Genomic DNA, 27079 nt, shown 5'->3' with positions numbered 1-27079 from the left:
GCTGAGAATCCACAGGCATCTAGGTCCCATGCCTGTGATTTTATTGTCACTATAGTCAAAAGATATACTTCTGCCATCTTGTAATCTAAGGGTCAAATCATTGCTCGGGTGCAATTCAGTAGACATGATACCACCAGAGCTTTGCAGTATGCCCCCAACAGTGTTGTTTATTGTATTTTTAAAAATTTTCCCTAAAAGAAATTAAAAAAAAATGTTGCATTTCCAGTATTAGAAATTTAAGTGATCAATTAGATAATTTAAAAGGAAAAAAAATCTTGAAATAAACTTTAGATTGATTAATTTTATTGAATTAATTTCTGTTACCCAATGGGATTAGCAGGAGCATACTCTTTCTTTATTTTAATTGAGTATTGTCTCTAGGTTCCAGAAATTACTTCAGTACTCTTCTTCAAGGACTTCTAAGGAAGAAAACAAATGAGAAAGGAATTTTGACTACTTATAGATGAGGCATGTGAATTCTCTTTCAAAGAAATAATGATGTTAATAATAAAACTTTTTGACTGTGAGGCCTATCAAGTTGAGTAAAAAGTACCTCCTGTCAGGTGATTCCTGGTAGCTGTCTGCATCCATATGCTGAGCCCAAGGCACATCCCTTATTCTTCTATTTGCAACTTAACTTGCTTTTGCCATAAGCTAAGTGATAGCATATCGCTTCAAATGCATGCTGTGGGTGAGAAATGTGCATGCGTAGTGAAGGGAAGCTGGTGTACATTGAGTTAAGTCACAGTGTGTAAGGAATGGCACATGCACAGCCTGAAAGATAGCAGGGTAAGCACAAAAACACTTGTGCTGAAGCATAGCCTGAAGCGTCATGTTTGGCTATGAAATCCAATTGTACTAAGAAGTAAAAGAGCAAATCTTGTTCCAGAGAGGAGAGAGTACACATTAAAGATGTAGGTGAGAGGAAGCTGAACAGTAACAGCCCTTAAGGATCCCCAGAGTTTCCTTCTTGCTTCTCCACTTGCTCATCTTCCAGTCATCCTTCTTTAGCCTCTATCTAGCCTACTATAGGACACAGTCCTCCGGAGTAAAAAGTTGTTAGCATGCATGCTTCTTAGCTCACGTGAATACAGAAAACCTTTCTGACCTCTTTGCAAGCAGATGAACTTGGAGTGCTGTTGGGCCAGCTGGCTGGGACCACTTCAAGGTTTGACCCTCATGCCTGTAGGCATGGGCATAACAGCAGCAGGAGGTCCATCAATCCCAGAGCATCTCTGCTGGGCAACTGCAATATCTGTGCAAGAATGGTACTGTTTGCAGTAAACAGAATTTGTGACTCATTAGTCTCTTCTGTTCTGTTTCAGATCTTCTCAGGCCTCCTAGTAAACCTCCCTTCTGTAATGGGCTGGCTGAACTGGCTCAAGTACTTCAGCATTCCCCGATACGGACTCACTGTGAGTAGAAAGCAGCACTGGTCTCCTGTGAGTAACGTAGCCACCCTGCTGCTTCCTCGAGAGGTTTTGAGTATAAATGAAGTTCTTTTAGAAGTCAGATTTGGTTTCTTCCCTTTCATGAACACGGTAGAAGAACAACAAACCAGACAACCCCCAAAAGGAAGCAGAAGTTAATCTCTGTGTGAGAGGTGGAAGTCTCAGTGACTGAACAAATCTTTTGTGCTGTTTGGACAGCAGCAGAGTGAGCTGTCCAGTGAGGCACTAATTTCTAATTTGAATAGTTGATCCCTATGGCTTATAATAAAGTTAAATATTGTATGGCCTCTCCAGAGACTGCTGTTTGGGTAGCAAGTTTTATATTAATGACTGTCCAACTGGTTAAAGAATTTAGTGCCATGCCAGAGTGTTGTTTTGTGTGGCTCCATTTGAAGTGAAATAAGACTTACTGCCATTTCTAAATAATAAGGAGCTAGGGTAGCAGAAAGCTAAGGGTGCAGCTGCTTGAAACAAAGTAACTCACAACCCCAGGTACAACTACAGGTTGGGCAAAGAAGTGATTCAGAGCAGCCCTGTGGAGAAGGACTTGGGGGTGCTGGTCAAAGAGAAACTGAGCATGAGCTGGCTTCATTGTGTGCTTGCAGCCCATAAGGCCAACCGTACACTGGGCTGCATCAAAAGGAGCATGACCAGCAGGTCAAAGGAGGTGATCCTGCCTCTCTACTCTGCTCCCTACCCCTTAGTAGACTGACTCAGATGAAAGTGGATAAACTGGAACTTGTTGCTGGCAAGACTGAAACCCATGACTATATCATTGAAATGTAACTTTGAATCCAAAGACTTAGACACCAGACCATCCTACATGTGAAATTTGGACCAGTTCCTCAGAAAGGCAGTGATTAAGAGCTTCAAAACAAAAAGGAACATAAACATACAATTCCAAGAATGGTGATAAGCGTCTTCTAATAATTAAGTTAGTTTAAGGTGTTTCAGTTTTAGCATCCAAAATCACTAACTGTAAAAATGCAATGTCTGCCTCTTTCCCTAGGCTCTTCAAGTGAATGAGTTCAGAAATCTCTACTTCTGTGGGGAGAAGAATCCAAATGTTACAGTGCCTGCAAGCAGTTGTCCCCCTGATATCTCAGGAGAAATGTAAGTCTCTAACTCACAGTGGCCTGAATGGTGATGACTTGCTTAAAGAGAAGTCTGATTATTTGAAATATTTATATTATTCACAGAATAACCATTCACAGGCCAGTCTCAATAAAAAATCCCAAGATAATGTATTTTAGAATTATGTAGTAAAACTTCATAAATACCCAACAGTGAAGTAAGGATGAAACTTTAGTCCTAAAGGTAGGCAGATGAGCAAAATTAAATTTTGGGGTTTTTAACCTAGCCCTACCTTATCAGTTTTCTTAAACAAAGGCAGGGTCACTTAGCAAAGGAAATGCACTCTGTTGACAACTACAAAGTTGTTGGGAAGCAGTAGACCTGTGATCACAAACATGCCTGCCCATCAGAGTTTGTTTGTAAATATTAACCTCCCCCCAGATACAGGAGAGTACCAAGGTATCTATCCCCAAGTGCTACTGCCCCATTTGGAATACTCTTTGACTATTGATACTTTAAGCTGTAGCAATAAAAGTATTTTGTGACCCTAACTATTCTATGATTCTATGACAGAGAGCTGACAAACTGAGGTTATTGCAGGGTACAGTGCTGGAGCAGTGTTTCCACAGCTTTTGGACCCCAAACTGATGCTATGGACCTCCACTGTTTGCTCTGTGAAATTAATGCTTTTGTACTTACCACGGTTTAATGTGGTGCTGAGGTTTACTCGTAAGTTGCCAGCTATCTATAAACAACAATTAGGATACTCTTGAAAAAAATTATGAGAAACAGAGAACTAGATTTGTTCCTTAAGCTTATTTTTTTAATGATAGGTTATGAAGTTGAGAAACTTAACATGAGCCGGCAGTGTGAGCTCGCAGCCCAGAAGGCCAACCGTATCCTGGGCTGCATCAAAAGGAACATGACCAGCAGGTCGAAGGAGGTGATCCTGCCCCTCTACTCTGCTCTTGTGAGACCTCACTTGGAGTATTGTGTGCAGTTCTGGTGTCCTCAACATAAAAAGGACATGGAACTGTTTGAACAAGTCCGGAGGAGGCCACGAGGATGGTCAGGGGCTGGAGCACCTCCCATATGGAGACAGGCTGAGAAAGTTGGGGCTGCTCAGCCTGGAGAAGAGAAGGCTGCGTGGAGACCTCATAGCAGCCTTCCAGTATCTGAAGGGTGCCTATAGGGATGCTGGGGATGGACTCTTCATCAGGGACTGTAGTGATAGGATAAAGGGTAACGGGTTAAAACTTAAACAGGGGAAGTTTAGATTAGATATAAGGAAAAAGTTCTTTACTGTAAAGGTGGTGAGGCACTGGAATGGGTTGCCCAGGGAAGTTGTGAGTGCTCCACCCGTGGCAGTGCTAAAGGCCAAGCTGGACAGAGCCTTGGGTGACATGGTTTAGTGTGAGGTGTCCCTACCCATGGCAGGGGGGTTAGAACTAGATGATCTTAAGGTCCTTTCCAACCCTAACTATTCTATGATTCTATGAGGTTACTCTATTTCTGTCCTGTTTTGCAGAGTTGAGGGTAAAAGAACCTTTGTGGGACAGGAATAAAAATAACTACCTGAAGACTTGCACCACATAGTATTACTAACTTCTGGCCCATGCTCTTCTGCAGGTGTTCTGGTGAAGCATACCTGTGCAGCCAAGGAATTGTACCTACCAACTGGGCAATGTGGGAAAACCTAGTCGCTCTCTTCTGCATGACTGTTATCTTCCTTATCATTGCCTATGCAAAACTCCGTTTTATGAGAAAGTTCACATAGACTCCTGTGTTGCCTTGCTTGCAGCTTCTCTTGTCTTAAAACTGCAAAGCTTGTTAGAGCCTACTGGAAGTTGCCAAGAAATCTCAACTGACTTTACTGAACTTGAGACAGGAACCCTGTCTCCGTGTTCCTGGAGCATGATCTCCACATGATTGTGTGATTTTGGTTTTAAAAAGAAATGCATTGATGTACATCACATAAATGACTTTTTGTAAGAGAATACAATTCTTATAATTCCTTATATACATATCAAACTATATATTGTAAAGCTTAATAAATAATAAAACTTAAACAGGAGATGCTCAAAGGGAAATGTGAGCTTCTTCATCACCATATACAGGTGGTATAAGGTGATAATGGTGTTTATGCATTGATATGCTGCCCCTTGATAATGCCCGTCACACCTAAGAGCCAGAGACCATTCACAGCATGCTGGAAATGCATTTGAGTTTGAAGTCAGTACAGGAAATGAGCACTCCTTGCCAAGCAAGAACAGTTATACTTCTAGTAGCTTCTCACTAGAAGCTACCTTCAGAAACAACTTTTGCTTGGCTAAAAGCTAAACTGCAGTGGTGGATGACATTTCGTCTAAGAAGAGTGAGTTTCGTTGTAAACAACAAACCAACTTCCCCCCTGCCCCCCAACCCAAACCAAACAACCCTCCCCAAAAACCCAACAACAAAAACATGTGCATTTTCTACGTAAAGGGAGAGGAGGGAATTCACTTCCATTTTTCTTTTTTTCTTCCAATAAAAAATTATATACTTGGCAATGGCACATCTTAATGATTACTGGCACTGTCTATATACAGTACTACTTACACCATGGACTGAAAAAAGCCCATGTAGACACTGCTGTGGCAATCTACAGCAACGCTTACTGCAGTTGCCATGGAACAGATTGTAGCATGCCATCAGTTGTCTCCTCACCACATCATTAGCATCACAGCTCCTCCTAAGCTGCAATAAGACCCTCAGATGCAAGTGGACCAACTAAACCAAAAGAAAATATCCTCAAACACAAGGCTAAAGGGTTTGCTTGTGAGGCCTGCTCTAGTGTGCAGCGGTGAAAGTGCTTCTGGTACTCTTGCAATACGTGGTTCAGCCGTGGTCTTATGAAGAGTGTTATGAAGAGGGAAATGTACTGACATCACAGCCACGTCAAGCACACGCTATTCTCCTTCTGAGCTGCTTCAACTGCCTTGTTCACCCTCCGAACACCCGCTCTACGCGGTAGTGTAGGCCACCCCTTACGATGCAGGCAGGAAGTGGGCCGGGCCAGGCCCGGACATACGCGCATAGCATACCCCAGACAACAGCTCTGCGTAACCGTGTACGTTACAGGCTGGGCGGTGCGGTACCACCCCCGACGGACGGGGCCGAGCATGCGCTGCGGGGGCCAGGGGCGGGGTCGGGGCCTGCGTGGGGTCCAAGGCGGAAGCAGGCGCTGCGTGAGGGGGTCTGTCCCCATGGCGACCGCTGCGGAGGGGCTGCCGGAGGCCGGCACGCAGCCCGCCAAGCGTAAGGGGCTGGGGGCGCCGTCTCCGGGCTCGCCCCTCAGCCGCATGGCGGTGGCCGGGCCCTGCCAGGCCGCGGCCCTGGCCCGGTGGAGCAGCAGCCGTCCCGCGGAGGGAAGGGTGGGGACCGGCTGCGGGCGGGCCCGCTGTTCGCGATTCTCGGTCCTGGAGCCCGGCGGCTGCGTCTCCCCAGGGGCTCACCGCGTGTGTCTGCCGCGCCCCCGCGCCGCTGCTTCTGCCGGCGGACGCTGCGGGGCTTGGGGCAGCCCTCGTTTTCAAGCCGGCAAAAGCTGCCGACAAAAGAAGGAGCAACCTGCCGGGTTGAGGAGGAGGTGCTGAACTGCTCCCACGAGGAGCAGAGCAGGGACAGTTTGTGTAGTAATGGGTTTGGAGAAGAAAAGCAGTGATCGTTGCTTTCTGTAGGTGGGGATCTGTTGTAGCTCTTCGTGGAACTTATCGGGGGCATTCTTTATTCTGATTCAGTGACTAGAAATAAACATCAGTAGGATTGTGTGCAAAGTCAGCCAGAAGTTATACCCAAATTCCTTTTCTGTCGTATAAGCACAGGAGGGGGATGCTGCTTGCAAGTTCAGTCAGGCCGGGTGCCTGTCCCTTAAAAGCTTCTCCAAGTATTTTGTTGCAATTATCTTGCTGCTACTTCAGGGAAACTGCCTAGGTTTGTTACCCGTTGGTCTGAAGTACGCAACTTATATAGCAAGTAGGTGTAGTCAGTTTGAAAGGGAAAAAAAAAAAAAATTGGGACCATTAATCTTTATGGTGTGTTTCTGTACCTGCTACCTTTCCCCTAATCTTACAATGTCTGTACCCTGATCAGAAGAGCCTGCTGTTGAAACAGCGGAAGAAGCTAAGGAACCAGCAGAGGCAGACATCGATGAACTCTGTAAAGACATGTTCAACAAAATGGCCACTTATTTAACAGGTGAACTGACAGGTAAGGCACAGCAGTACTGACCTGCGAGTAAGTTTTTGTTTCTTTTAATTTTCTTTTAAAGAGATCTGTTGTGTAGTTTGTCTAAAATGTACCTATTTAGATCATATCTTGCAAAACTGTCAGTTTAAGTCTGGCATGTTGCTAGAGTACTGACAACACTAAGATCAGTTATATTAATGAAGTCCCAGGAATAGCACAAATATTTTTCAAAAGAATTTAGGAAGATATCGGCAACTGAAAACAAAAATATCTTTTTAGTCTTGGAGAAGATAGTACATGGAAAAACAAACAAACAAAAGGGGTCTGGGTTAAGAAGGACTAGGAGAGGAGCACAACTGAGAGTGGAATGCATGCATCTATTTTGTTTCGAAGTGAGAGCAAGGGTCATACACGTTTTCCAACATTCATGCTTTATTCTAAGGTGCTGTGCAACATTAACTGGACAAAGTCAACTGCTCAACAAGTCAGTGGGTTCTGTAGGCTCTAATTTTGAAAGCAGGCCACAGCACTAATTTGCCTGGACTTGAAGAGTATATGGTACACATTACCAGTCTGGATTTGTGCTATCAATTTTGTAAATGTAAGTTTAACTGTCTTGAGGTGTGAGCAGGTAGAAGATCTGCTTAGCTTGGTGGCAAAACTTAAGGAGGAGGTCGAGACGCTGAGGACCATCAGGGAGTGTGAAAGGGAGATCGACTGGTGGAGTAACTCCCTGGCGTGCCAGTTGGAACGGTTCCAGGGAGATACCCCCCAAAAGGGGATGGACCCCCTGGCCTCTCAGACAGAGGGGGATGGCCCGAGACAGCCCCTGCCCTGTAGCTGTCGTGCAGAGGTAGGGGACCAAAAAGACGATGAGGGTTGGAAGCGAGTTCCAGTTTGGCGTCGTGGGCAACCCTCCTCCCTTCCTGCCCTGCTTCCCCAGGTGCCCCTCAGTAATAGGTTTGAGGCCCTGGATCTTGAAGGAGAGGTAGGTGAGGATGTGGTGCAAGGCCCGCCTACAAGGTCACATAGGAAAAGGCGGTCGACTTCGCACCTCAAGACTGCCTCTGATAAGAAAGAAAGAAGGGTCATTGTAGTAGGCGATTCCCTTCTGAGAGGAACAGAGGGCCTGATATGCAGAGTTGACCCTCATCATAGGGAAGTGTGTAGTCTGCCTGGAGCCCGGATCAGGGATATCACCAGGGCGCTCCCCAACCTGGTGCACCCGACAGACTACTACCCGCTGCTGGTCTTCCAGACAGGTGGGGGGGAAGCTGCTTCCCGCAGTCTGAGGGGGATGAAGAAAGACTACAGGGCCTTGGGGCGGATGGTGAAAGAGTCTGGGGCTCAAGTGATCTTCTCCTCACTCCTTCCATCTTCCAGTGATGATGTGGGTCGGAATGGGAAAATTCAGTCCGTAAACGATTGGCTTCGAGACTGGTGCTGCAGGCAGGGCTTTGGATTCTTTGATAATGGCTGGTTTTATAAGGCACCAGTCCGGACAATGGCACATGGGAAAGGTTTATCTCACAGAGGCAAAAGGATGCTGGGGCAAGAATTAACAGGGCTCATTTGGAGGGCTTTAAACTAGATTCGAAGGGAGATGGGGTTGTAGCTGAGCTTGCCCCAGTGGGGCAACACTCTAGAATTGATGAAGACTGTGAGGCCTCCTATAATCCTAGGGTGAAATTGGTGAGCTCAGCTTGCTCCTTGAAATGCCTGTACACCAATGCGCGCAGCATGGGAAATAAGCAGGAGGAGTTAGAGACCTGTGTTAAGTCAGGAGATTATGATCTGGTGGTAATTACAGAGAGGTGGTGGGACAGCTCACATGACTGGAGTATAGTCATGGAGGGCTATGTCCTTTTCAGGAAAGACAGGCCAGCCAGGCAGGGTGGTGGGGTTGCTCTTTATGTGCAAGAGCAGCTACAATGTACTGAGTTCTGTCCAGGAGCAGATGACGAGTGAATTGAGAGTCTGTGGGTGAGAATTAAGGGGCAGGCTGGCAAGGGCAATACTGTTGTGGGTGTCTGTTACAGGCCACCAGATCAGGGTGAGGAAGTTGACGAGGCCTTCTACAGGCAGCTGAGAGCGGCCTCACAATCACAGGCTGTGGTCGTCGTGGGGGATTTTAACTTCCCTGATGTTTGCTGGAAGGACTACTCAGCAACCCAGCCACAGTCCAGGAGGTTCCTCCAGTGTATGGATGATAACTTCCTCATGCAAATGGTGGATGAGACAACCAGGAGAGGAGCGCTGCTGGATCTCATCCTCACTAACAAGGAGGGGCTGGTCGAAGCAGTAAAGGTTGAGGGCTGCCTTGGTTGCAACCACCATGAGATGGTGGAATTCAGGATCTTGTGTGGCAGGACCAGTAGAATAGCAAGTAGAGTTGCAACCCTGGACTTTAGCAGGGCACACTTTGGCCTTTTCAAGCAATTGCTAGGGGAAATCCCATGGGCAAGGCTGCTTGAAGGTAAAGGAGCCCAAGATAGTTGGTTGACATTCAAGGATTGCTTATTCCAAGCTCAAGATCAGAGCATCCCGACACATAGGAAGAGGGCCAGGAGACCTGCTTGGCTAAATAGGGAACTGCTGGGTATGCTCAAGTGGAAGAGGAGAGTTTACAGGTCATGGAAGGAGGGGCTGGCCACTTGGAAGGGATATAAGGCTGCTGCTAGAGGGTGTAGGAAGGCAGCTAGGATGGCTAAGGCCTCCTTAGAATTAAATCTGGTGAGAGGGGTCAAGGACAGCAGAAAGAACTTTTTCAAATACTTGGCAGATAAAACGAACACCAGAGGCAAGGTAGGCCCACTGATGAACGGGATGGGTGCCCTGGTGACAGAAGATACAGAGATGGCAGAGTTACTGAATGCCTTCTTTGTCTCTGTCTACTCTGCTGGAGGCAGTCCTGAAGAGCCCTGTACCCCTGAGACCTCAGATGAAGTCAGGTCAGCAGAGCAGTTTGCCTTAGTCAATGAGGAATGGATTAGAGACCAGTTGAGCAATCTGGACATCCATAAATCCATGGGTCCAGATGGGATGCACCCCTGGTTGCCGAGGGAACTGGTGGAAGTCATTGCTAGACCACTCTCCATCATCTTTACCAAGTCTTGGGAAACGGGAGGGGTGCCTGAGGACTGGAGGAAAGCAAATGTCACTCCAGTCTTCAAAAAGGGCAAGAAGGAGGACCTGGGTAACTATAGACCGGTCAGCCTCACCTCCATCCCTGGGAAAGTGATGGAACACCTTATCCTTGGTGCCATCTTAAGGCATATCAAGGATAAGAGGGTTATGAGGGGCAGTCAACATGGCTTTACCAAGGGGAAGTCATGCTTGACCAACCTCATAGCCTTTTATGAGGAACTAACGCGGTGGATGGATGATGGCAGAGCGGTGGATGTGGTCTACCTTGACTTCAGCAAAGCATTTGACACAGTCTCCCACAGCATCCTCACAGCTAAATTGAGGAAGTGTGGTCTGGATGATCAGGTAGTGAGGTGGACTGTGAACTGGCTGAAGGAGAGAAGCCAGAGAGTTGTAGTCTATGGGGCGGAGTCTAGTTGGAGGCCTGTATCTAGTGGAGTGCCTCAAGGGTCAATACTGGGACCAATATTATTTAATATATTCATCAACGATTTAGATGAGGGAATTGAGTATACTATCAGCAAGTTTGCTGATGACACTAAGCTGGGAGGAGTGGCTGACACGCCAGAAGGCTGTGCTGCCATCCAGTGAGACCTGGACAGGCTGGAGAGTTGGGCAGGGAGAAACTTGATGAAATATAACAAGGGAAAGTGTAGAGTCCAGCATCTGGGCAGGAACAACCCCAGGTTCCAGTATAGGTTGGGGAACGAGAGCAGCGTAGGGGAGAGGGACCTGAGGGTCCTAGCGGACGGCAGGATGACCATGAGCCAACGCTGTGCCCTTGTGGCCAAGAAGGCCAATGGCATCCTGGGGTGTATTAGAAGGGGGGTGGTCAGTAGGTCGAGAGAGGTCCTCCTTCCCCTCTACTCTGCCCTGGTGAGACCGCATCTGGAATATTGTGTCCAGTTCTGGGCCCCTCAGTTCAAAAAGGACAGGGACCTGCTGGAGAGAGTCCAGCGCAGGGCAACTAAGATGATTAAGGGGGTGGAGCATCTCCCTTATGAGGAAAGACTGAGGGAGCTGGGTCTCTATAATTTGGAGGAGACTGAGGGGTGACCTTAATAGTGTATATAAATATTTAAAGGGGGAGTGTCACGAGGATGGAGCCAGGCTCTTCTCAGTGGCAAACAATGATAGGACAAGGGGTAATGGGTACAAACTGGAACACAAGAGGTTCCACTTAAACTTGAGAAGAAACTTCTTCTCAGTGAGGGTGATGGAACACTGGAACAGGCTGCCCAGGGGGGTTGTGGAGTCTCCTTCTCTGGAGACATTCAAAACCTGCCTGGACACATTCCTGTGTAACATCTAGGTGTTCCTGCTCTGGCAGGGGGATTGGACTAGATGATCTTTTGAGGTCCCTTCCAATCTCTAGCATACTGTGATACTGTGAATAAGAGTGGAAATATGATGAATTAGTCCATTTTCCTTTAAAAAAAAAAAAAAATTGCAAGTGAATAGGTATTCATCAGTCCAGATGATTTTTGCAATTAAAAAAATATCATCTCTCTTTCTCTAAAGCATTATACTAATACCCGTATTACCATCTAAACTAATCTTTGTTACATTTGGCTATTGGTTTGAAATCTCTTGTCCTTTTGAAGAGTCTGCACCCAATTCACACTGAATCAACTTTTAATTAAAATAAACTGGTTTTTTTTAAGCCACCAGTGAAGACTACAAACTCTTGGAAAACATGAATAAGCTGACTAGCTTGAAGTACCTAGAAATGAAGGATATCGCTATAAACATCAGTAGAAATCTGAAGGATTTAAATAAAAAATGTGAGTAAACCAAATAAGGTAAGTGTGTACATTTTCTTGGGAAGTGAAGCATTTAAGAGTCAGATAGTTTACACTCCATTAGGTGCTGAAGCAAAGAAAACACTGAAATAGACACACTGCTCTACAGTGCCAATCTTGTATATTTCTTTACAGCTATGGACTACATAGACTAGTATAAGAGAAATTACATCTTATTTTATGTCCTGTTTTATTCCAAGTTTTGGATATGATGGGAAATAATACTTCTTCTGATTCATGTTGTATTGTTATTTGTGTTGCGTCTAGCCAGTACTCTTAAACTTTTCATACTTTCCTGGAAGAAGGCTGTCTGTATCACTGCTTGATTTTGAGGCAGGGGAAGGAAGAAGCTTTTAAATTGTTCTATCAGAAGAATGTAATAAGAATTTCTTGTGTTTCAAATGTGAACTGTTTCTTGAAAGTGAATTGAGAAATGACAGAAATGATTTTTCTCCTGTTTCAAGATGCTGCTCTTCAGCCATATCTGGAACAGATCAACCTAATTGAGGAACAGGTTGCAGCTCTGGAGCAGGCAGCTTATAAATTGGATGCGTATTCCAAAAAACTTGGTAACTATTGTCCTCTACTGTTACTATGTAGCAGCATAGTCCCTTGCAAGGGGATTTAAAAAGACAAAGTAAACTCCTCCTCTGTTTAATAAATTTGAGCTGCAGAGTTAACTGTGCTGGTTTTGAGCAACCAACATTGTATGTGAAGTAGTAAGCCTTGGGAAAAGATTAATATAACAAGTTCTATGGAGGTGGACTAGTTATAGGTATTATAGAACTACAGATTATTAGTGAGGCTTGATTTCTCTTTTACAGTATGTACTGATGGAATTTTTAAAGGCAGATCTTTAATCCTGCAAATAGAGGGATTCATAAAGTTCCACCAAGCACCCAAGTCCTCTTGGTTTAAATCAGTATTAGTTGTCTGACTTAAGAACCTTAAAAATTTTATTACATAATTATACTTGCCTAAATGCTTTAGTAAAAAAATCATCCTGAGTGATACTGTAAATTAACTTGTATTTTAAGATATTTAACAGCTTACAGGATTCAAAGCTTTTGCTTAGCCACACCTAAATAATTGTTATCTTTTCTTCTGCAGAAGCCAAGTACAAAAAACTGGAGAAACGGTGAAATTACAACAGTCCTTAAGTTGGAGTTGGGCTATGAGTCAGACTGATTTCTGTCCAAGTTGCACAACAGCAATTCTGTATGTTGACAAGGATTTGGTTACAGCTAACATCAAAGCTGGTAACTTTTTCTATCGATTGAATACAGTAGGCTGTATTCAGGCTTAAGGCTGAATAATGTTTTCCTCTTCTCAAGCGGTTCTGTTGCCTCAGTTGTTCTGCAGTGAAAAGTAGAAGCCTGTTCCTAACCCCTATGTTGATACTGGCTGTGTGTTAGTCCTATGTCCCACATGAAACACTCTATCTAGGAAAAGCCCTTCATAACCTATCAAGACCTTATCCCTTAGTAACAGCAAGACCTAAACTTAATTTTTATGTTCACTGAGCTCTGTGTTGAGAAGATACCTGGGCCTTTGGTTATGAGCATGGTATTGAGAACACTTCATTTTGGTATCCACCTTTATCTGTTTGAAATAGACTAATTATTATAAATTTACAATAAAACAACTTGCTGCATTTGTCTCTCAGGAATCACAAATTCCTGTTGGAAAGATTATGTAAGGTGTCTTTTTGTTTGTTTGTTTGTTTGTTTTCCAAAGGGTCTGTTAATAAAGACAAACTCCTTCCAGCTACTGGAGATCATAGAAGAGACCATGTTTTAAACTCTGTGTCAAGTACTCCTGCAATTATATTCTTTTACTGTCGGGACCTCAGGTGAAAGGGCAAGGAGTATTGCTTTATGACATGCTCAGCTTATTTAGCAGATCTATACCAATGAATTTTGATCCTAATATTTTTTTTTTGAAGAGGCATGCCCAGCGCAGAAAGCTTCTGAACCAGATTAGCAGTGCTCCAAATTGCTAATTTAGCAGAGCCCTTCTTACTGAACAGTTATTTCAAGTAGACTTTTTTTATCCATACCTACTATTTCAAGCTGTCTTTTGAGTGAGTTGCAGTGTGGGATAGTACAAATGCTCATATAGGAAAGAAGTAGTTCAAACTTCCTACAGGATGCTGAGAAGAATGTCTATTCAAGTGCCAGTGTGGTACAGATCATAATGCTGTCAGCCAGTATACAGCCGCTGTAAATAGGCAAGATGGACACTTCCCTAGTGCTGTTGAAAAGCAGTGAAGCAAAAATGACCTTTGAGAGCCTTCACCATCACTTTTAAAATATTTAAAATATAAAGTACTATTCTGTATGGCCTTGATGTAGGAATTGAGAGAAGGTTGAGTTCACTTTGAAGAAAGGCCTTTTTGGAATGGGCATCTTTAAAGAACAGGGTTGTCTTCCAGAGTTATCTGCCCATTTGCATCTGTATTGCTTTTATCCATAGTTAACGCACAGATGATTTTTCTACCTGTGGAAACAAATTAGTCATATTAGTATTGTTACCATAGCAACATCCTCCAACCCAACAGGAAAGGGTACCAACAGATGAGTTGTCATTTCTGTGTTGGAGGCAATGATACCATGTAGAATGGCAGCCTGTTTTAAAATCTGAGAGATCATCATCTTCTGAGGATTCATGCTGTGTTTGCAGTTCTGCTGGACAAGAGGATCTAGCCAGCCAGATCTGAAATCTTGCTGCCTAGAAATGGGCATTTGAATGGCAGTCTGAACAGTAGCCTGCTTGGTAATCTCTGATGCTGGAAAGTGGTACCACAAGGTGGTAGATAATGTAGAAGTCCTGTTTTTCCAGTGTTTCATGCATCTGTAGATAATACAAGAGCTAAATGTTACTACGTCAAACTCACCAGTGTTTTTGATAGTATCGTCCTTTCTCTTTGCGATTGTGGAGGAGAATCACAGATGTTTGGCTGCTGATACAAAAGCTTGAGGGTGCTGCTTGGAGCTCTTCTGTTCCCTGAAAGAATGAGGGTTTTCTTTATAGTATGTAGCACCTGCTTGTGGCTGGGAGCTTAGTCCCTGAATCCCTGTAAGTCCCTTTCTGGCTCCTACCTGCCTTTAAGAACAGAAAAGTTGCTGACTCGCATTAGGTTGGAAATGGTTCTGGAGCTGACTGGCCATTGGTTGTTCTAGAACAAGATCACTGATCTTGAAAACAGAGAAAGCCTAGGGAATCTTTGATTCCCAGCTTCTTCTGGGAAGATAGTGCTAGACACACATAGCGGATGCTGGCATACAAAGGGATTGTTCTGCACTGCAGGGATGCAGCTGGCCCTGTACTCTGGCTACATACAGAGGCCCAGATGAAGGGGTGGCAGAGCTGTGTCCCAAGGAATTGCAGTGGAGAGCTGGCCATCTGCTGTCTAGAGAACTGTGATCATCTCCATATGATGAAAATATGAAGCCCTAAGTGCTTGTCCCATCACATGGCAGCAGGCCAGTTAAGTTTGAATCATGGCAGATAACCTGCAAATCAAGTATTGAGCACAGAGTGGAATGTGGCCTGGACATCTCCATGCTCTAGTTGCAGTACACTGCCACTGTAGTTGAAAGTCCACCTCCTTATTGAGTGTGTGCTATATGCTCAGACCCTCAACGAGACACAGACTCTACAGTTCCAAGCTGGGTATGGAGTTGGATGCATGGCAACCCTGCTGTGTCTTAAGATAAGTCCCAGTCAGCTTCCCTTTTCCTTAACACCTTCTGTCCACATTCCAGTTGGGATGCCAAAACTCAGTTCCATAGTAAGAAGGATTCACTGTCACTGGGATCATAACAGCAGCCTTGCTGTATAAATTCCTGAAGTGGCCCAGAACAACAGTGTGGCTGTCCTCTGTGTTAACAGCTTCTAGCACTTCCAACTGACTTGGACCCAGTAGGACACCTTTTCATCTTGAGGCCATGGGGAGGCACATAATAGTGAAGGTGTTTCAGGGCTGCTCATCTTTCTTAAAAAGAGGAAACAGTTATATGCCTCACCCTTACCAAGCATGGTTTAATATACCAAGCTCATCCTGTGGCAGCAAGACTTTACTTCCATAATGTGTGCCTGGAGCATGCTAGATTGCCAAAGGCAATTACGGACATCACAGCAGCGCTGTAGGAAGCTTTCCTAACATGAAATTTAGATACAAGAATTGTAAGAGTTCGGGCAGAAAGGCGAAAGGCTGGTGCTAGCTAAGCAGGAGCATGTTCTCAGAGCCACTAGGGCTTGAGTTTTTTCCTCTGCTCAGGAATGAACTGGAAGTTTGTGATTAAGCAGATTGTGATTGTACAGAACACCACTGGAGAGCATGCATACTAGCTGTAAGCCCTAATTACCACTTCTCAGGTCTGAAGGCAGAGGATCCTGTTAGTGTAATGACTAAAATTGGACTTGTGCCCTCTAAGACAGCATCCATGCAGCTGTTGTTAGCAGGTATTGTTCCTCACCCCTCAAGGCCAAGGGGATTCAGGAGGCTGAGTGACTGTGGGGGATAAATATGATCACATGAAGGTAAAACCATTATCTCTGTACTCGCCTCACCTGCAGAATTCTCAGTCTGCATGGAGCTCCTTGGCCTGCCCCATCCCACCTCTTCATAGTCAGAGGTACAGTATCTGGTTTATCTGTTTATAACAAGGCAAAGAGCAGGCTCAAGAATAGGTGACAGTCCCATTTGGATCTGGTTTTGTAGAACTGCTGGCTTAGCCGTATGTTGTTTTAATCATCTTCTTGGAGGAAGAGGTCCACTCACCACATACCACACAACATGCTGTTGGAAGGTCTAAGAATCTGTATGATTGGGGCATAGAAAATGTCAAAGAAAAAGAACCTGATATTTGTCTGCTCATTGTCTTTTTTTGCCAGGATTGCAGGAAGGCCACAGGGGGGCGATGTGTCAGCAGAGAAAACTGCTACAAGAGAAAGCCGTAAAGGCAGAGTAAGGAGGAAATCCTGCTCCTGTTCAAAAAGTTACTTTTCTGTGTGTAAGAAATATGGCAGTATTTCAAAACTACAAAGATGAAAACCTCCAGGAACTCTGAAGATGGGAATCCATCTAGCCATGCATTGCCATCAAGTGCTTAATGTTTTCAGGTAAGAGAGCTAAGAAATAGCAAATTCGTTCATAAACTTCTGAGTATCCGACCTCCACGAAGCAAAAATGGGAATAGGAGCTTGTTCCGCAAGTGACTCTTTATTGGGAGGAAATTTTAGGTACTGAGTACCTCGCTGGTTGGAAGATTGTGTGACAGGGGCATCCCAATCAGGCTAAGAGCTTTCAGCTGTGTTCCCAGTTTTCTCTCTGAGTAAGTATTCCCCTCTCTGCCTGACAGCCCTCTGTGTGACTGGTAGAATCCAAATCACAGCAAGGATGGCATGTCCTTTGGAGAGCAGCACCACAGAAGAGACATAGGTAGGTGTGTGAACAGCATTGTATTGAGGAAATATGTAGTCCAAAAGCAGAAGCACAACTTGGTTACTGCTTAGACATTTCACCTGGAGAATCCGTGAGAAGTTTCAGAGAAGGTAAAGAGGTATAGGGGGAGGCTAAATCTCTATCATTTCCCTTCTGCAGCATTTTCTGGTGGAAAATATAATAAGAAAGTAGCATGTGCTTGAAGGGAAGAACAAGGGAAAGAACAGAGGAAAGGGATGGCTGACAGATGAGAATTAAGGGGCAAAGTATCTCATCAAGTGATCTATGCAACTGCTTTTGAGCTGAAACAGTTCTTGAGGATTTGGCCTGCAGCTGCAAACCAGGGGTGAAAATCTTCTGGTTCAATTCCAGAAGAGGATTTTCCCCCCCAGTACCTCACGACAGTTCTGCCCAGCTGCTTTAACAGGTTATTCTGAAGTCATCCAACTTTCAGGACAGTACTTTGTGGAGATGCCCACAGTCTTCAGAAGGGGCTTTTAAATCATTAGTGGAAACTGCAACATGTCCAACAGCTGAAAAACAACTCTTCTAGAATGGAGTATACTTTTTAACCTGGAACTCTTTTGTTCAATAGAAATGTTAAAAGATACCCAATGGGATGATAATCACAAGTGTATATAATGGCCTGAAGATAAATACATTGTTGTATATGTAGCATCCCATCAGAGGACAAGCATACAAACACCATGTAAGTAATAAGTGGAAGACAAGCATAAATGCAAGGTTTGTTTAAGATTAATGTTTGTCCTTGCTTTCTGATACTGCGGTAAACAAGGTTGACCTTAGAAAAGATCACAAAGAGTTAAAAATGAAGCAGTTCATCCAAGTTTGTTGGCAACAAGTGATTTTTTTCCAACCAGTATGTTTTTACTGTAGGCTTCATAAAGTAAGCCTTCCAGGATGCAACTTCAGGCCTTCCTGATCCCACATTCCTGTTCTACGTTGCAATGGAACCCCTGGGAGCCACAGTCATTTTCTTGCTGGTTTGCATTGTCTGCCTCCTTGTCTGTTCAGGGATGTCTGAAACAGGGAAGCTACCTCCTGGGCCATTTCCTTTGCCCCTTATAGGAAACATGCTGCAGCATAAAGCAAGTGGATGTAACTTAAAAGCTGTGTTCTTTTTTGGTAGACTGTTTCACCCCAGTAAGAAGTATGGTTCTCTGTTCACAATATGTTCAGACTTGGTGTGTCCAGTGGTGTTGTATGGACCTTATGCTGTGAAATAAGCTCTGATGATTGACAAAGGCATAGAATTCAGTGGAAAAGGATTTATACCAGTTTTCCAAAAGTTCTCCAGAGGAGCGAGTACTTTGCGAGATTCTTCCTAGGTAGAAGTGTTTTTTGATAAGGGTGTAACTGAGAAGTCAGAAGTGGGAGAAGCTGATGTTTCATTTAGCATAGGAGCAAAGCCTGGAAGAATCTGGAATTAAATGGTCCTAATGTCAGCTGTTGTAGATGATAGTTGTTTTATCTTTGAAGATCTGGGTTATGACCTAGAGAGCAGATGGCTGTGGGTGAATTCTCACACAGTTTTCCACCCTTCTATGGGTATGTCATCCCAGTGGGACAAGTACATCCTAAGATAGCCAGGATTACTTTTCAGTAGGGTCCATTGCACTCCGTCTTTATCCCTCCCTTCCTGAACAAAGAAAGTTTGTGCAAGCTGCCATAAAGAAAGCAGGCATCTCTCTGATATGATAGGAAGTTAAAGAATTTAACTTAGAGGCATCGCATCAGGAGTAGTTAAAGAGAGCAATGCAATGCAGACATGATACAGGAAATCCATGCAATAAATTAGTATGAACTGCTTGCAATTTGAAATATAATAAAAAATTAAAATGAGAATCAATGTGAGAAGAGCTAATAACTTGAAATTTAAAGTTGCTTTGAAAGATGCTAAAAAGCATTTAACCTGGGAATTATGGCAAGAAATATTTTCTACCTTACAGAGGTGAAATTTCATCTGAAGGGCAAAAGGCAGTGGAAGGACCAGTTATTTCTGCCTTCTGAAATTTCTTACAGTTATTGTTCCCTGGACTGTATAAGTGTTGAAGCTTAAACATCCATATTAGTTACTCATGCTTCTAATCTACAGCATATACAGTCATTTTCATCTATTACCTAGGGGTTGCCATACACAGTTTCCTGTAAGAGAGGCCACATTTTAGCCTATGAAGAGTTCAGATTAGCCTGAATGGCTCTCGGAGCTTATTGTTTCTTGCAGTATGTGAGCATAGGACAGGAAGGTCTAAAGGTCATAATTTTTAGGGAATTAATCCCCTTGTGCAGGGTTTTGGGGTTTTCCCCTTACTTTTCAAGTAATATTTCAGACAGCTGCAAATGAAATGCATCAGGAAGATGGGACAGGGAGTCAGCTGGAACAGAAATTCGATGCCACAACCTAGGCAGTAAAATGTATTATCTGTCATTTAACACCAGTTGTTGATCTGGAAAATGAGTAACCAAAGCGTCCTCATGTGTGTTAAGAGAGCCACACATTGCAGTGGAAAAGCTATGCTCCTTGGACTGACAGTCTTCAGTGAAAGAAAGAAGCCAAATGAAGCAGACTCCATATTAGAGTTTGAAAAGCTGAAAGCGCAAGTGTTAAAACTCTCCTTGAGTACCTTGGCTACAAGGAAGTTGGAACCTTTGCTCTGTGTTTCTCTGCTGGGGGTGTGTAAGTGTGTATCCAACAGCACACAAGTATTGAGAATTATGGTTATGACCCATGTGAAAAACATCTCTGGTGCGTTTTTGTGCCAAATGGAAGATCTGTTTAGAAACGTTAATACCAAAGTGAAAGTTCATCTGTGTTAATCAGTAATCCAAAAGAGAACTTCATCCTGAACGTAATGCAGCTCTGGTGAGCCTCAGTGCATTCTATGTGATACAAAGTCACTTTAAACTCTTAGGTCTCTTGACAGTAACAAATATAGCTTAACATGCTACCGCTGAGCACTGACATTACAAGAGATCAAAATAGAGGCCCTCCTCTAATCTCAAAGCTCACTGCATGTCATGGTGGAGTCCCTGGAGAGTTTTACAGGGGCCAATGAGATTGAACGTTGCATGTATGTGCAGGTTGGGAAAGTACCAAACAAGGGGATAAAAAGGGCTTGGTTGTAATAAAGTTGGATTTGAGTCTCTGCATCAACTTGAGTCCATGTCATGAAATGCCACAAATGGTGCCCGCCATGTGGGGCATGAAAAGTGACTAGTTGTCGATCCGGTGGCGTGGCTCAGCCGAACTGCTTGCTGAAAGTAAGCAAAGGTGTACGCTGAAAGGAAGTGAATTCAAACCACGTGGATTGTGTCTCACAGGATGGGGGTAAGCAGCTGAGAACTATGGGGTCTGCTTTAACAAAAGAGCAAGGAAATGTTCTAGAAGTTTTTGCTGTAATCCTTAAACAGTATGGGAAAAAAGTTGACGAGGAAGAATTGAAACGTATCCTTCTCTGGACATCAAAAGTCGATCCATCTATTAATTCTACTACTATTTATACCCCGGAGATTTGGGATTAAATTGGTATTAATTTGTGGGACTGTGCTACGAACAATGATAAAGTTGCTCCCACCTTATTGAGCGAGTTATTTCTGAAACTTTAAAACTTCATGCCGGCTCACAAGCACAGGGGGCAGAGGCGGCACCTTCATCTCCCTCACCACCGCCCTCTTTGCTGGACTCTGCCGTGAGATCAAAAAATCAATCTGCTGTTGTTGCCCCTGTGGTTCTGCCGCCTGATAATTCTGATGCTGACCTGAACGGTCCTTTTGACCCGGGGCCTATGGATCCAGAAAAGGAGCCTGAGTTATATCCCCCAGATCCTTATGACAAATGGGCAGCTGTAAAGGAAGAAGCGAGATGGGCGGGGGATGCAGACGTATTGTGTGCTTTGCCGGTGGTGTATGTGCCAGATCAAGACCTGCGATATGAAGGTCTCTCATATGCTCTTATCAAAGATATCAGGCGAACGGTGACGGACCATGGACTCGGGGCCCCATATACAACTCATTTGATACAGTCTGTCTGTGATACTCATGTATTTATCCCAAATGATTTCAAGATACTGTTTCGTTTGATAATGATGGACATGCAATATACTATATGGGAATTGAAAATGAGGCAGAAAACTTAGCATTGAGGGCGCATGACCCACTGCACACGGTTACTGCCAGTGTATTATTGGGTCAGTCTGATTTTGGCACCAGTGCTGCGCAAGCTAGGATTTGCCAGGCAGGCTTGCAGCAAGTTAAACAGTTGGCACTGTGGGCTTTGAAAACTGTCCCTGACACTGGCAAACAGAGACAGCCTTTTGTCCAAATCAAACAAGAGACAAATGAGCTGTTTATTATGTTTTTAGAGCGACTTAATGAGGCTCTGGAGAAACAGATTGATGAGAAAGCACGTGGATATGTTTTCAAACAACTTGCTATTGAGAATGGTAACCCTGACTGTCAGAAAGTACTGCGGCCGTTACGAGATCCGCGCATAGATGATATGTTAAATGCTTGTATGAATGTCCGGTCTAGACAACACGATCTGTCTCAGATTGAAGAAGCATTTGCGGCATTGTCGGTTAAGTCACAGCAGTGCTTTTTGTGCAGTCAGTACAGCCAGTTGAAAAAAGACTGTCCAAAAATAAAAGCAAAATGCTGATGGAAATTTGACTGGGATGGCCAGCCTTTAACTTTACCGGGAAACCACAAGCAGAGTGCGGTGAGGGGCCGCACCATGACAACAAATTACCCCTCCGAATGGCCCCCTCGGGGAGCTGCCGCAGTTTGCGCACCAGCACAAGCAGGAGTGGACCTGGCCACCTCGGGAGAGGCAATAATTCAAGACACATTAGTTGTGCTTATTCCACCAGGCACACATGGCCCACTTGGGCATGGAAAGGCAGCACTGTTAATTGGATGATCCTCTTACAGCGATAAGGGATCTTTTTGTGCTGCCAGGGGTCATTTGCAAGGAATTGCTGATAGTGGAGCAAATGTTACAGTCATTTCTGCATCACAATGGCCTGATCATTGGCCTTTAATGGACGCTCATGCCTCATTAGCGGGAATTGGTGGTCGAACCTCTCCAAAGCAGAGGAGAGAGCTTGTTTTTATTTTTGGACCAGAAGGGAGATCTGCCTTGATTAGGCCTTTTGTGTTATCTGAATCTCTTACCCTATGGGACAGATATTGTTTAAGCCTATGGGGAGTACATTTAAATATGGAATTTTCCTAGGGGCCACTATTTTGCAGCAGGTCTCACCTTTAATCTGGAAATCAGATAAACCTGTGTGGGTACATCAGTGGCCCCTCCCAAAGAACTGCCCCAAAGCAAAACTGCTGCAATTACACAAATTGATGGATGAACAGCTGAAAGCTGGTCACATGGTCCCCACCACCAGCCCATGGAACACACTTGTCTTTGTGATTCAGAAGGAAAATAATGCTTGGAGGCTTTTACATGACCTAAGAAGGATAAATGAGGTCATTGAGGATACAGGAGCTTTGCAACCTGGGCTTCCCTCACCAACAATGTTAGCACAAACGTGGACTCTCATAGTCATTGATTTAAAAGACTGTTTTTTCATGATACCTTTTGCTCCACAAGATGCACCGTGATTTGCCTTTTCTGTGCCTTCGATCAATGCTGCAGAGGCGCATAAAAAATATCGTTGGAAAGTGTTGCCACAAGGCATGAAAACCAGTCACACTATGTCAGCAATTCATAGCGGCAGTTTTGAGCCCTATACGTGAGTGCTTTGAGAACGTTTTAATCTATCATTATATGGATGACATTTTAATTGCTGCAGAATCGGAACAAACAGCCCAAAAAGTGAAATGGCAAGTGACCCAAGCAGTCTCAACAGCAGGACTCCAAATTGCAGAAGAAAAAATTCAAGAAGCTCCACCCTGGAAATATTTAGGATGGAAAATATCTGACCAAAACATTCAACCTCAGAATATCACCCTGAGGGCAGTAATAAATGATTTACAAAAGCTCTTAAGAACCATAAATTGGATCTGTCCTCTCTTGGGAATATCTACGGAAGAACTCCATCCCCTCTTCAAATTATTGGAGGAGGATCCATGTTTGACATCTCCGTGAACACTCACCCCCTCTGTGCGGACCGCCCTTGATAGAGTGGTTGTAAAATCAACCAGTCAAGTTGCTCATAGGCAAAAAATGGACCACCCTGTTAGCCTTTTCATTTTTTATTTATCTTTTCAACCCTATGGGCTCTTAGCAGTGGGTTACGCAAGACGTAGATCCATTGATTATTTTGGAATGGATATTTTTGTCACATAATTTTGGAAAAACAGTTACAACAGCCATTGAAATGATAGCTATGGTCATTCAGAAAGGAAGAGAGTGGTTATTGACTTTAGATGGTGTTGAACCTAATATTATCTATCTGCCTCTTGATACAAAGCAACTAACCTTTTTAACTCACCAGTCTTTTGCTTTTCAGTGTGCTCTAGCAGATTTTACAGAGCAAATTAGTATTCATTTCCCAGGACACAAAATTGTGCAATCCCTACATTCTCTTCCCCTTTTGCCTGCTTCACAATTAACTATTACGCCAATAACTGAGGCCCTCACAGTATTCACTGATGGGTCTGGCAAGGCAGTCTGAGCAGTAATAGTTTGGAAAGATGCTAAAGGACACTGGAAAATTGATAAACACATTGTCACAGGATCACCTCAGGTAGCAGAACTCTCTGCTGTAGTCCGTGTTTTTAAATTATGAACTACTCCAATAAATACACCTTGGGAGTTCCAAAACCCATAAAAACAGATAATGGCCCAGGTTGTACAGCACACAAAACACAAGCATTTCTTCAACAGTGGGGAATTCAACATGTCACAGGTATTCCACATTCTCCCACAGGTCAAGCCATTATTGAACGCACACGTAGCACCCTTAAAACCATGTTGCAGAGTTAACCCCACAAGAACGTATAGCAAAAGTTTGTTATGTTTTGAATTTTTTAAATCACTGGACAGAGGATGGACCTCCTATACAGCGCCATTTTGGGGGTTCTAAGAATTTTGAACAGGGGAAAGCTCATGTTACAGTACCTAATTTTGAAACAAGGCCCTTTCCCTTTAATAACCTGGGGATGAGGGTACGCTCGTGTTTCCACAGCTAAAGGACCTTGTTGGATCCCTGCACGATGAGTTCGTCCGGCCTTGTCTTCTGTCTCTTCATCACAAGAGGACTGACCCTACCATGGTTTCCCGACCAGCCAAAAGAGAACATTAGCCAATGCGACAGGACAAGACACCCTGTGCCTCTCAGTTGCCACACCTACAAGTCCTTTCAGACTGCTGTTGGAAGCAATGGCAGCCTCAAATCCTGTGGACACACGGAATGGCTGGGGGGTGTAACAACACAGCCGCAAGAAACTGATTTGTTAAGATCTGTAAAAATGGATATGTATCTGTATTTTCATTATATAGTTTGAAACCAATTGTTAGTGCAGAATGTTAACTGCTCTTTAACTGTTCATTTGCTAGGCTAGGAGCGCGAGTGAAAAAATTGCATTAAGAATGTTTGTTTTGTTAGTTTTTATTAGCTTACACAGTTTCTTATTAATCGAGCCCTTAAGCAGGTGTTGATAGTGAATATACAAAACAAGGAAGGGGGAGATGTGGGGAGTGAAGGTAATAAGATTTGCATAAAGAACAGTTTGGGAATGAGCTCTGAGGCCTTGGTGCTTGACAAGCCCTGGGGCGATGAGTTGGGGCATTGAAGGCCAGAGGATGTGGGGCTTGTAAGAGGGTCTGCAGCATTGTGATTGGACTATTTACCTGGAGAGTTTTACAGGGGCCAATGAGATTGAATGTTGTATGTATGTGCAGTTTGGGAAAGTACCAAACAGGGGGATAAAAAGGGCTTGGTTGTAATAAAGCTGGATTTGAGTCTCTGCATCAACTTGAGTCCATGTTGTGAAATGCCACAGGGTAACTGCCCCCAGTTCTACATCCTGGGCATGATGTGCTGTGGTATGGAATACTTCTTTGGTTAGTTTGGGTGAGGTGTGCTGTCTCTGCTTCCTCCCAGCTTCCCCTCCTTACTGGCAGAGCATGAGACTCAGAAAGTCCTTGGTCAGAGTAAACATTACTGAGCAACAACTAAAAACATCGGTGTTACCAGTGCTGTTCCCAGGCTGAAGGTCAAAAACACAGCACTGCACCAGCTAAGAGAAAAATGACTGCTACTGCTGAACCCAGGACACCGTCACAAGACTGTATTGGTAAAACTCTCAGGATTTATTACCATTACCAAGTGCAGACAGTGTCTATTTACTCTGCCTGTGTTTGTAGTTGATGCAGCATGAGCTGTGCCTAAGAACTCATTTATGAGAACACAACTGTGCCTAATTAGACAATTCTGTCTCATCATGGGATCTGACTGCACAGGCATCTCCTTAGATATTTTGAAGTAAAGCAATCTGTCAAAATCCTCACTGAACTGATGCACCTTTATAAAAACTGTTGGCCCAGCTTGCACCCTGGGTAGACTGATGGAGGAAGCCTGGATTGATGAAGATAATCTTGCAGAAACTTGCACCAGTATTGTTGATCAATGGTTAACGTCCCGTACTTGAAGCTGCCTCTGTCCAAAACTATTACTCTCCTCTCCTTCTCCAGGGCCAAATAAACTTCAATGAAATTAATCCCGTGCTCTAAGATCTATAATCTTGCCCTTGTCTATTCCCTGTGATAGTATTTGTTTCCTTTTGCTCAATGGAATGGGTTTTCTATGACGATCTATGGTTTTCTTCATTCAGGCTTCTTCTGAAAAGCAACATTGCCATAGATACAACAAAGTAAAGTAATACCAAACAAAAGCAGTACAATTCTCTTCAGCTTATCTGCAGTTACAAGGACGTCTAAAAGAGTTTGGAAGTGTGTTCGTAAACAGCTATAAGTGCAACAGGGATAATTTTCACAGGTTTCTGCATGGCATGTGTATTGGTATCTCCATCAAGGAAATTCTTGCAACCATGGTGACAGCAGTAATCATCCTTCTTCCAAACTTCCACAACCTTCTTGTTAGCTGTCATAATAAAGCTGTCAACAGCTATCTGCTCCTTGTTCTTTGATGCAAGGGCAGATGGGATGTAGAGGTCATAGCAATACTTTTCATGACGAACTCCTTCACCTACTCCAGATGCATTTGGGCAATGTATAAACAGGTATTAAGGTTCTGCGTGAAATTCTATACTTTGAATTAAATGAAAAGTTCATAGAATCATAGAACAGGCCAGATCGGAAGGGATCTTGAATGATCATCTGATGCAAACCTTTGTGAGAAAGTAAGCCTACCCACTGCCTTCAACAAATATTGATACAAGAGGCACTGACATAATGCCAATCTGAGCAGGGACATTGCCAGCCAAAGCAGCCCCGAGCACAGTTCGGGTACTCCACACATTCCTGTGTTGGAAGAAAAGAGAGAAATACTTCACGGTCAGGTGTTACTCAGTGAAGTCATTCTTGCATTTAGTTCTTGTTAAAAATCAGACTGGGTGCATTTGTAAGTATTGCAATCAAGGCTTTGAGACTCAAATAATCAACGTTTGCTCTAAAGTTCCCAGATAATGATTTTGGAGAAAATGATCAATTCCAAAGCAATCCTTTTCCCCACCTCCTGTGGGGTGTGATCTACCCCTTGTCTGAGTTTTGCCTCTAGTTTCCTGAGTGGTTATGAACAAATCTCTATAGATTATATTATATATATGTAGTATGGAGTGCCTTCTTCTTTCTCTCCAGTGAGAAGACTTCTAGTAGCTTAGCTTGTTTGGCATATGGTGAAGAACTAGATGATCCTTTCATACATTGTTCTTTCATTTATATTGCCTTGATTCTAAACACTAAATGGTGTTCTTCTGGGATCATAGAAAAA

General features: G+C 43.8%; 2 protein-coding genes across 8 annotated transcripts in view; both read left to right on the top strand.

Moving 5' to 3' along the window:
- Positions 1 to 4566, top strand: part of PKD2L1 (polycystin 2 like 1, transient receptor potential cation channel) — a gene marked incomplete at its 5' end in the record, with an annotated part of 45657 nt that extends 41091 nt beyond the window's left edge. For both annotated transcript variants that reach the window (XM_080620470.1, XM_080620471.1), the window contains 3 exons: positions 1326 to 1415; positions 2461 to 2564; positions 4155 to 4566. In XM_080620470.1, coding sequence (XP_080476596.1) covers positions 1326 to 1415; positions 2461 to 2564; positions 4155 to 4302 — 342 coding nt within the window. In that variant the 3' untranslated portion in view covers positions 4303 to 4566. The remainder of the gene's footprint in view (positions 1 to 1325; positions 1416 to 2460; positions 2565 to 4154) is intronic.
- Positions 4567 to 5679: 1113 nt separating this feature from the next.
- BLOC1S2 (biogenesis of lysosomal organelles complex 1 subunit 2) lies at positions 5680 to 25737 on the top strand. 6 transcript variants are annotated; one of them, XM_080621901.1, is made up of 8 exons: positions 5680 to 5822; positions 6654 to 6770; positions 11561 to 11680; positions 12163 to 12267; positions 12809 to 12916; positions 16598 to 16825; positions 17065 to 17144; positions 24314 to 25737. In XM_080621901.1, exons 1-5 carry the CDS (start codon positions 5687 to 5689, stop codon positions 12838 to 12840), a joined length of 510 nt encoding a protein of 169 aa, XP_080478027.1. In that variant the 5' UTR covers positions 5680 to 5686; the 3' UTR covers positions 12841 to 12916; positions 16598 to 16825; positions 17065 to 17144; positions 24314 to 25737. The 6 variants fall into 6 exon arrangements, with proteins under 6 accessions (XP_080478027.1, XP_080478028.1, XP_080478025.1 ...); XM_080621902.1 differs by lacking the exon at positions 17065 to 17144; XM_080621899.1 differs by lacking the exon at positions 24314 to 25737 and having other exon boundaries at positions 17065 to 20322.
- Positions 25738 to 27079: the final 1342 nt, after the last annotated feature.

Source organism: Psittacula echo (genome assembly GCF_963264785.1).
Source record: "Psittacula echo genome assembly, chromosome: 6".
NCBI lineage: Eukaryota > Metazoa > Chordata > Aves > Psittaciformes > Psittacidae > Psittacula > Psittacula echo.
This window is presented reverse-complemented; position numbering and strand designations above follow the sequence as displayed.